At 37.1% G+C, this 9,791-nt stretch overlaps 2 protein-coding genes across 2 annotated transcripts; one reads left to right on the top strand and one right to left on the bottom strand.

Moving 5' to 3' along the window:
- The first annotated feature begins 516 nt into the window (after positions 1-516).
- On the top strand, positions 517-1,942 carry LOC141613376 (uncharacterized). Its single transcript, XM_074432108.1, has 5 exons — positions 517-878; positions 1,033-1,128; positions 1,241-1,394; positions 1,480-1,651; positions 1,817-1,942. The coding sequence occupies exons 1-5, from the start codon at positions 526-528 to the stop codon at positions 1,897-1,899; spliced, it is 858 nt and encodes a 285-aa protein (XP_074288209.1). The 5' UTR covers positions 517-525; the 3' UTR covers positions 1,900-1,942.
- A 226-nt stretch (positions 1,943-2,168) lies between these two features.
- LOC141613368 (GDSL lipase-like) lies at positions 2,169-7,030 on the bottom strand. The gene is made up of 5 exons (XM_074432102.1): positions 6,582-7,030; positions 6,165-6,286; positions 4,546-4,776; positions 3,869-4,121; positions 2,169-2,534 (listed from the first exon to the last, which is right to left on the bottom strand). The coding sequence occupies exons 1-5, from the start codon at positions 6,862-6,864 to the stop codon at positions 2,305-2,307; spliced, it is 1,119 nt and encodes a 372-aa protein (XP_074288203.1). The 5' UTR covers positions 6,865-7,030; the 3' UTR covers positions 2,169-2,304.
- Between the last annotated feature and the right edge of the window lie 2,761 nt (positions 7,031-9,791).

Raw genomic sequence — 9,791 nt, 5'->3', positions numbered from 1 at the left:
ATAAGATAAAAGAAAAAAAAAGTTGTTGGAAAAAAGGAAAAAAAAATCACAAAAAAAGGGTAGAAAAAAAATGGCCACGAAAAATAATTGGGAAGTCGTAAAAAAAACTGTTTAGAAGAAAAAACCGTAATATTAGATTGATTCTTTTCTTTAACAACCAAACAACCACAAAGGGAATAAGGGGATAAACCATTCCCTTACATAATCACAACCAAACAACAAGTTTAATTCAAGGGAATTCTATACCTTACCCCTTATTTCCCTTTCCTAATCTCATTCTCTTTCCCTTTCCAATACCAAACGCCCCCTAAATGTAACTAAATTATTTGTATTATTAAGAATTGCATGAGTATTAGTCAATGAGTATTTATACAATTAATACAATAGAACCCTAATACTTGAGTTATACAAGCTATAAGTGTATATAACACAATTAGGAAACTTAGAATAACAAGACTATATATGCAATATTACTAAAAGATAAAATAAAATCCTTAGAATATTTACGAAATTGTGTATTTGAAGATGGAAGAAGACGGCGGATGTAATGGTGGTGGTTCGTTGTCCTCCTCTTTCAAGAATAAAGTCTCAATCACAGAATCATCGTCTACGTATGTCGATGGTGATGGTAATGATGGTATCCCCTTTGGGAAAAGAGCTCTGTATTATCACCCAGTTGATAGCGAGGTGGTGCAGGAGATGTATGGTCTCCCCACACAAGGAGATTTTAGCCGTCTCGTCGAGTCCACGCGTAAGAATGACGACGACATTATTTCTCCAAATCTCCGTTTCACTTACGGTGTCGAGCCTTACTCCCATGATTCTGACCCCCGCATCGGTAGCATTGCTATCGAAAAAGAACTAACGCTACATATGGCGTAAGTTAACCTTAATATTATCAAAATTGTATAATTTCGTCAATAATATTCTATACTCTATTCATTTCCCAACTAATTCAACTAACTATACAATTTCGATGATACTGCCTAAGAATTGCGTTTGTTTGTTTGTTTGTTTGTTTGTTTTGTGTAGACGATCAAGTGATAGAGCAGCCTTAGGGATGATGAGGAAGCGTCCTTTGAGGAGGAGGCTTCCTGAGGGTAGTTATTTGCCAACACCACCATGGCGGTATGTGCTAATAATATTATCTATTCTTCTCCTATTATATGCTGTGTTTTAAAAATTAAAAAAAAAAAAAAAAAAAAAAAAAAAAAAAATTAAAGTTATCTCATTGTTTCAGTAAGCAAGACTTGGAGTCATCTCCTGTGCCTAATCAAGAGGAGATGTGGAGGAAAAGGTACGAAAAGTGGGAGGAGGAAGAAGATGAGCTATTAAATGGTCGCGATCTGAGAATGGCAACTAGAGGTTTGGCATGCTTCAATTTGAAATTCAAGGTTAAAATAAAGCTAAAATAAAGGTACGTATTTTGTTATCAATAATAATTCTTTTCTTATGTTTTTGATCTGTTGTGTTGTTTAGACTGATTATATGGTTGAACAAGTACTGGGAAGTCAGAAAATAGACCTCGGAAACGGTTGTTATTTTCATTGCAACTTCATAGCACGCTCCAAAAAAGCCTCGCAGCAGTGCCTCTTCTTTGCTGAAGTAGAAAATGCCATTACAGTCACTTTGTGTTGCATTTTGGACCATGGTATGTGGTCTGACTCTCTCTTTTTGCTATATGCTCTGGCTAGATTATCTTTGTCGACTTTCTTACTTCGTTTTGCACGCAGTATGTTAGTGGTTCCTTGGTTTCGTATATGCTCAAATAGAAAAGTCCTGACATTTTTCTTGTGTTTTTCTATCTGGGTTGTAGATGATGTTCGTGGCTGCCGTTTCTGCGGTAATGAGTTTGTCCATCCGTCTCAGAAGGATTTGTTGACTGTTGGGGGCATTTAACAAAAGATAGAGGTCCTAATAGTTGCTATGGACACATTACAAGTTCCGTCACCAACCACAACATCCGGTGGTTTCAACTTCAACAATGCAATCCGAGGGAATAAGAAGAGTCGGAGTATGATAAGCTTAATTTGCCGATTACAAGTTTTAATCAACAATGCTATAATTTTGTTTAATTTCCAGTTAACACCTCCCCTCCCTAGCTATTTTTTAACCTAAATACAAGTATTTTATTTTATTTTATTTTGTAATCCCCAAGTAATAATAAAAAACAAATAAATGTAATTAAATTTAACCACCTCAACACTCTTCAAAGATCATCCTTTTCACACACTTATTAAAGAGTGTCAGGAGTTAAGGCCGCCCATTCATGCATCCAAAAATAGAGTGTAAATTTGATGATGATCAAAGTGCAAATAAAGTCTGCAAATTATTAGGAGCAACAACTGGGGATGAAGCAGCCCAGAATTCCTTAGCAAACTGCTGGTTAGCCTTATCCGTCGTGTGGGCAGCATCGAACCATAAGTAATCGTTGGGGTTACTACAAACTGAGAAGCTCTTGTCTTTCTTTTGGCAAGTGAAGTCACCATGATATATTCCACTTCCGCAACACCCTGTTTGGCTCTCCTTGAATCCTGTCATCGTCACCAATTTCTCGATTTAATTCACACTCACAACGTCGTAATTTAGTTTTATTAAAACCGATGAAGTTAGGTATAACAGTAGCAAATGCTCGTATGGACTCGGATTCAATTCTAAAAGCATTTTGAAACGAACTAAATTTAACTTTGGTACGACCGACTGACATATATCACGTAGACCTCATAGACAAGTGAAAGAATATAAAATGTACTCCGTATGTGAGAAAAAGTGATACTGAATTTCAGTAACTCGCGCATGCATGCAGATACATTTTCCTATCTGATCGAAGAACTAATCATCTAGAGTTGTATTTACGTTTATGTATACATACGACTTAAACAAAGTAAGGCGGTGTACATTCGACCTCTATTACTCATACAAGAAGGAAAGAAGAATTTGGTTGTCCTTACATGTGGAAATTAATGCAATCTCAATAGACAAGCAACCATCAAATTATACAAAAGCTAAGAAAACTCCAAAAATGTGAATATAAACTGTCAATTGAGAACTATTTGCATGAGTTTAATGCATTCAGCTAATTCCAGCCACATTATTTCACAATCGCCATTTTTGCACATTTGGTGGACCCTAAGGTAATGTGCTATAGGTACATTGTGTATTTTAGTACACAAATAGTGCAGTGGCTAATTTTCTGGAATTGGCATCATGTAAGTGCTGTAAACTAGGGCCTACCTTCAAATTGTCGGACAAGAAAAACATGCATGCACTGTTTAGTCAAACACATATTCTTATTTACGACGAATTACGTCTCACAACTGGTTAAAATAATGTGGAAATGGGAGGTGGTTGTGAGATGTCACAAGTTACTTACTTTACGTCACAAGCAAGAATAGTTGTTAGCAAAAACATACTAAGAAGTATAACTAAGGATCATCTACTTCTTAATCATGATATTTTTACACTCGATTTGTTACGAGGTGAAATGATTAAATATGCTCAAATTGGAGTAGAAACATTATTTACTTGACCATTGATAGGTTATTGATTTATCAGTTAATTTGAATATCGACTATAAATAAAGTGGACACCGGTATAATTGGTCATTCTTTCGTAGACGAAATGTTAACTCTAGCTTCGCCTTTAACCGATTCTCTAATTCCGTAAAAGTCGAACAGTTTATTCCAGGAAGTCCTACACAAAAGGGACACATGATGAAGGCCAAGAAGGAAAGGGGACATAAAAAAGCCACCTTCATGACAGCTTGACTTGTAAGCTTTAAAAAATAATTGAATTAAGCAAGCTAGGGGAATCAGCGCAAGTTATTGTAAAGTGAAGTGTATATATCATAAGAAGAAGATGAACGTACCGTACTGCGGGCCATTTCCGACACGAGTCGCTAATGACGTGAAGAAATCGTATATTGAATACTCGAATCCTGGAAATTGGCTCTGCATGTTCTTGGCATGTTCAATAAAAGCAGCATTGTGCATCCTTGCTAAATCTTGTGGTTCCTTCATGCAAGTCCCTCTAAATCCTAGCATGTACTTCATTGATGGCATGCATCCTAGTGGACCCACGTTTTGGAATGCGAATTTCCTTCCTCCTTGGTCGTAAATAGTCTGAATCAATATTAAACATCATTACCCCCAATGCCTCAATAACTCCCGCAAATTGCAGGAAATCCACACTTAATTAGATCCATGTACCAACAATCCTAGGTAGCACACTAGTCTAACCAACCTTGAACTTAAATCGACTCGAGGTCACTAGGGACCTGATCCCGTGACCCATGACAACTCAAAGAATTATGTAGACCAGACTTAAACCAATTCCAATGTGGCCTAAACCGTCTTAAACCAATTTAATTGCCCATTTGGCATTTGCCCCTTCAAATTGTAAACGGTAACACACTCGATAGTAACATATCTTACCATATGTACCAACTACCAAGTACTCTGATTTTTTACGTTTTTCTAACATGTGACCAGTGGACCGTGCCGGGACTCTTTTAAAACTAAAACAGGGATCCTGCTATTATATTACCTTAATGTGAATAGTGATGTTGCCAAGTATTTGGTTCATAAATGAAGTCTTCTGATCATCAGAGATTGTCTTTTTGAGATTATTCTGAAAAAGAGTAACATAGTCATTTCCTGCAATGTTGAACAAATACACTGCTTTGGACAACAGTCTAGTAGCTTCTGCCTCCCCTACTTGCCTCTTTAGTTGAGGGATCATCTTCAGAAAATAATTTATTTGCTTCTTCAAGTTTATCTAAACAACAACAACAAAAAAAAAAAAAACTAATTAAAATAAAACTCATTGTTAATTGAAACAACATTAAGCCATCATCAAGAGGAGAAAGAATCCACTTCGTTAGTATACAATGTTCCATCATAAAACCAATATTCACAGTAGATGAGCCTTTTTTTGTCGATGTGGAACACTTACATAGTCAAATGTGACATACTCCGTTATTTCCGTATTTACATGCATGGTCAAGTGTCATATTCATAGTACCCCTCAATCCTCATCACATGTATCGTTATCTATAATCAATTTGTTCGATCATTTGGCTCAGTTTTAAGTTCATCAACTCGGGCTATACCATAATTCACTTGTTCACACATCATATAAATTTTTGTGTAAACTTAAATCTTGCAAATCCAATTTTATCAAATCTTAAATTTACATTCCACACTATTCATTCACAGAATCACAACTATTCTAATTGCTGGCGACAAAAAGGGGTTCTAGAGACATCTCACAACACATTTCCATAATATCAATATTTAAACCGGGTTTGAAACATCACGATCGAAAACTTGTGATTCATTAAAGTATGACCTAAACTTGATAATGGGTAGTTGATAGTTGATACTATAGAAAAAGGAAGACTATCACTATGTGCACAATAAATCAAATCAGATACTCAATTTCTTTATCATATTCACCACTAATGCCAGCTAGCTATAGACCAAAGTAAGGTAACGAAGACATGAACTGAATTATGGAACATGCCTAAAGTAGTGACTTTGTTTTTATTTCATTTTTTTAAAGTTTACAAAAGATTTTTGCCCATGTTACTGTCCATCAATGCACCGATTCTCAGTATTAACCTGTGATCTTGCATCACCTATAATAAATGCATACTTTCATTTTCACACTTAGTAAAATTTTGTATTAACTTTTTATAATTCATGGAGTATTACTTAATACCGAGAGTATAATTTGGTATTTACATCCTAATACGACGCTTTTGTCCGGACGGTTTTCAAAAAATAAAATTCAAGCATTTTGACTAGTGGAGAACCCCGCTAGTGTTTCATATTACAGTGTAAAATTATCAGACGACACCCTTAACTAAATGTATATTCATCTACAAAGTTTATAGTTAAAATCCCGACCAACTTATTATTTACTCCAAGATCAAGCACGAGTTTTACCCACTTGTTGAGTAAAGAGAAATCTAAACAGTAAACTAGTAGCATCAAAATAAGCAGATTTTGATTAATCGCCATAATTAATTAATGTTAATGAACACACCTAATCCTTAACATTAATCATTGAGTAAATTGTGGTCAATTCATGTCCCAATTGAGCAAATATGGTAGATTAATCGTACACGTAAGATGAAGAAGAAAGTGAGATTAAGTGCATACTGTTGAAGGGCGGAGTTGAATGAGCACGCAAGCTCCAGCTGATGCAAAGTTAATCCCTTTCGAGTAATCGGTTAACCCGGGTTTCAAATACGGTTCTGGAAATGGTAAACCCGCATATCTAGCTGCATAAATTACAAATTTAGATTAACGATTTTATTCACTCCATCGCATGCACAAATGCCTTCCAAATATTAACAAGTAAGGATTGAAATACCAATACTTAATTATCGTAAAGAATAATATAATGGAGGGATAATATATTGGGTAGAATGCGGAAGGTATTTGTGAATAAAATGAGAAATATTCACAAATACATTCCGAGAATTAAGAAGTAAGTGCGAAACGAAGTAAAAGCACTTACTTCTTAATTCTGGTATAGTGTTTGAAACACGAAAGGTTTTAGAATAAAAATATTACCTAAGAAATCGGGGATGACACGGCCATCACAGTAGCGACCAACGGGTTTCTTAAAGAAGGTTTCGCCATAAGGCCAAAACTCGGCACCAGCACCGGCAACGCCATTAAAAAGCGTCATGCCACCATCGTAAAGGGAGTCGCCGAAGACGTAGATAGGCGGAGGGAGGGTGGCGTTTTGGGCAGTGCAAGGGGAAGGGGATAATGAAAGTAGGAGAATTAAGGAAAATGTAAGTGATGTAATAGTAGTAGTAGTAAACATGTTCATTTTGTTTGTTGTTGGCATGTGAAATGTGAAGGAAGTAATAAGAGTGTAAGAAAATTAAATAGACTTGGTAGGTACTAATGTAGTACTAGTGTACCACCACATGTTGTTAATATAATAGGACGCCAATAGGAGGATAGGCTGCTAGCAGCTGTGTGTAACCTGTGTTGATTTCATTAATGGACTTGTGGTTTTGGAGCGTTTTTTTTTTTTTTGTTATAAATAACACGTTGCTCTCTCCCACTTGCAGCAATGACCGATATTATAAGGCTAATCCAAGATCCGAAATTGCTTGATCTCAATATGATCTGAAATCCTACCCGAATCTTGATTGACCCGATCCAAGATGACCCAACTCGGAAAAGCCCGACTCATAATTGATCCGATCCAAAATGACCAAAAATGACCGGAAACGACAAGTAATATGTCATATTAATGTTATATACATCAAAATTGTGTTCCATTGGTTACAACCATTCTTAATAAATAGTTAAATTTACAAAATTGTATTTTTTAATTAAAATAGTACTAACTAAAGTGTTTTAACAATTAACCCGAAAGCAACCCGACCCAAAATGACCCATACCCGAAAGTGACCCGAAATTGAACTGAAACCCGAAATTGAACTGAAATGACCCGACCCATACCGGCCCGATTGACCCATTTGTCACCTCTACGTTGCAGTTTGTGAAAGAGGTCACAAGCTTGTAACGAAAAGTGTCCATCACAGATGAGAATTTGTGTATAGTTTATTATCACCAACTTATAAAATAAGTCGGTTATATAGCGGAAGATAAACTTTTAACAATAATTATTGCATGAGAAGGTCTCACTGTATAAAATAGCAACTCATTTATTAATATTAAATGAATAGTTTCTTTTATTAGAAATAGACCGCCTTATTTTATACGGAGTAATTGATGATCTTTTAATTGTTTAAACTGTCATTTATTAGCACTAAATGAATATTTTTTTTTTATAAAAGTGGACCGTTTCATGATGTAAAATCCTCTTATTTTAGAGTTTTGGGTTTTTTTAATCTTTTGGATTTATTAATTTAATAGAAACATGGAGAAAGTTGCTGGAAAATGGCAGGGGACAAGGGTTTTTTTAATCTTTTGTCATAAATGTTATACACGGAGTATTATTTTTAAAAACCGATGTACATAAAGCGAAAAAATGTTATTATCTTACCTTGTACTTTAAATTATATTTTCTTATCAATGTTCTCTCTTGGCTGCCCACAAATTTCTTGTAAAAAATTATTTTATCTCAATAAAAAATTGCGTTTTTCAATAATAATAATAATAATAATAATAATAATAATAATAATAATAACAATAACATCATCAACAACAACAACAACAACAACAACAACAACAACAATAATAATAATAATAAAATAATAATAATAATAATAATTGTTCCGCGTATGAATTCCGAAGCAGGTTTGTTTACCACGCTAGCTTTGTCGAATAATGCCTCTTCTAGCCTTGACCGCTCTCCTCGGCCTCTCCTGCGACAATGAGCAAACTGAGGGCTTGGCTTTGTGCCAAGCGTACTCACTCCGACGCTCAAGTCAGTGAACTTACTGTGATTAAGTAGTATGTAACTTGATTACGTGTATGATAGAGAGATGAGAGAGATAATACCAATTTAAGTGGTTCTTAGGTTAGATTCTGGATCCCTTCCTCAATGAGGATTGAGGAGTATTTATAGACTTTCACCTTTTGTCACGTGGTAGCCAAGTGGGCCAAGTGGCCCAAAGGTGGAAAGATCGATCTACCCTCGGCCGAGGGACCTATGGCCGGCCGGCGAGCCTGGTTGACTCCATGCCGAGGGTTCTTGGATATGAGTACGCGGGTATGTGCCCCGGTGGTAGGTTGCCATCCGAGACCCAGTGGCCGGGCAGCCGAAAGGCGCATCGACCGGGATGTCTAAGTCATTGGCTTCTGTGGATATCTTTGACCTCGTTCAATATGTTGACTTGGTCAGCGGTGCAGAATATGCCCCATCAATTTGCCCCCAGCGTAGTCTATGCCGTGGTATGGGCTCCGATGTATGCTGAGTGTATATTCTGTGCAAGTGAAAATTTTCTGCCCGGCTTTTTCTCCTTCGACTTATTACGTACAGGGCCGTACCGTATCCCCCCTGCACATGGATGTGTAATGGACATCAAAATGTGGAAGAGAAGGTGATGCTTTGGCCGGCGGACCCAAGGTTGAGAGTGCTGTATTTTTTTGATTGCCCCGACCGTCTTTGCCTAGCTTGGTTAGTCGTGTTGCCGGCGGAGAATAGATACTTTAGGAGTTTTGCTGAGGAAGGTGAATAGGCAAAGGGATATGAAGGGGCGTGTTGAAGACGCTTGTTCTTGTTGCTTTGATTGACATTCAACTGTTGCGTCGATTGACATTCCGTGTACGCATGCCTGACATGTGTCTCTTCGTTGATTGGCTGACGCTTCATGGGCTGCGTTTTGATTGGTCCTCCTTTATGGGCCTTTGCCTATAAATACCAGATCTTTGAAGTGAAATTGGTTAACAATTTCATTCATTCTAAAAATTTTCTTCTTTCCAAAATTCCAAGTCTTTCCCTCTCTTCCGATCTTCAGAATTTTTACGTCGGCGTAGCACTTTTCTTCAAGGTAAACCAAAAAACCTTTTCAACTTTTTGTTTTGTTTAAGTAATTGTTGTGAACCATGTCTTCTAACGACGCCGGTCCCGATGCCGTGCGCCGGTGGGTTCCCCGTCGCGTTTTGATGAGGAGGAGGCGGTAGCCGCAATTCCGTTAAGGTCGAGGGCCCTAGGTCTCCTTCCCCCAAAGTTGACCGCAGAGTTCGGAGCAAAGGTGGGAGGATGATGACGATGATGAGGAAAGGAATCCTTCCGGTGCGGAGAGGCGACGATCTTGCATCATTACGATGCACAGCCACCATCGGCCCTAATCG

The sequence above is a fragment of the Silene latifolia genome, chromosome 1 (genome assembly GCF_048544455.1).
Source record: "Silene latifolia isolate original U9 population chromosome 1, ASM4854445v1, whole genome shotgun sequence".
Classification (NCBI taxonomy): Eukaryota; Viridiplantae; Streptophyta; class Magnoliopsida; order Caryophyllales; family Caryophyllaceae; genus Silene; species Silene latifolia.
Note: the sequence above shows the minus strand (reverse complement) of the source record. Positions and strands in the feature narration are given on the sequence as shown.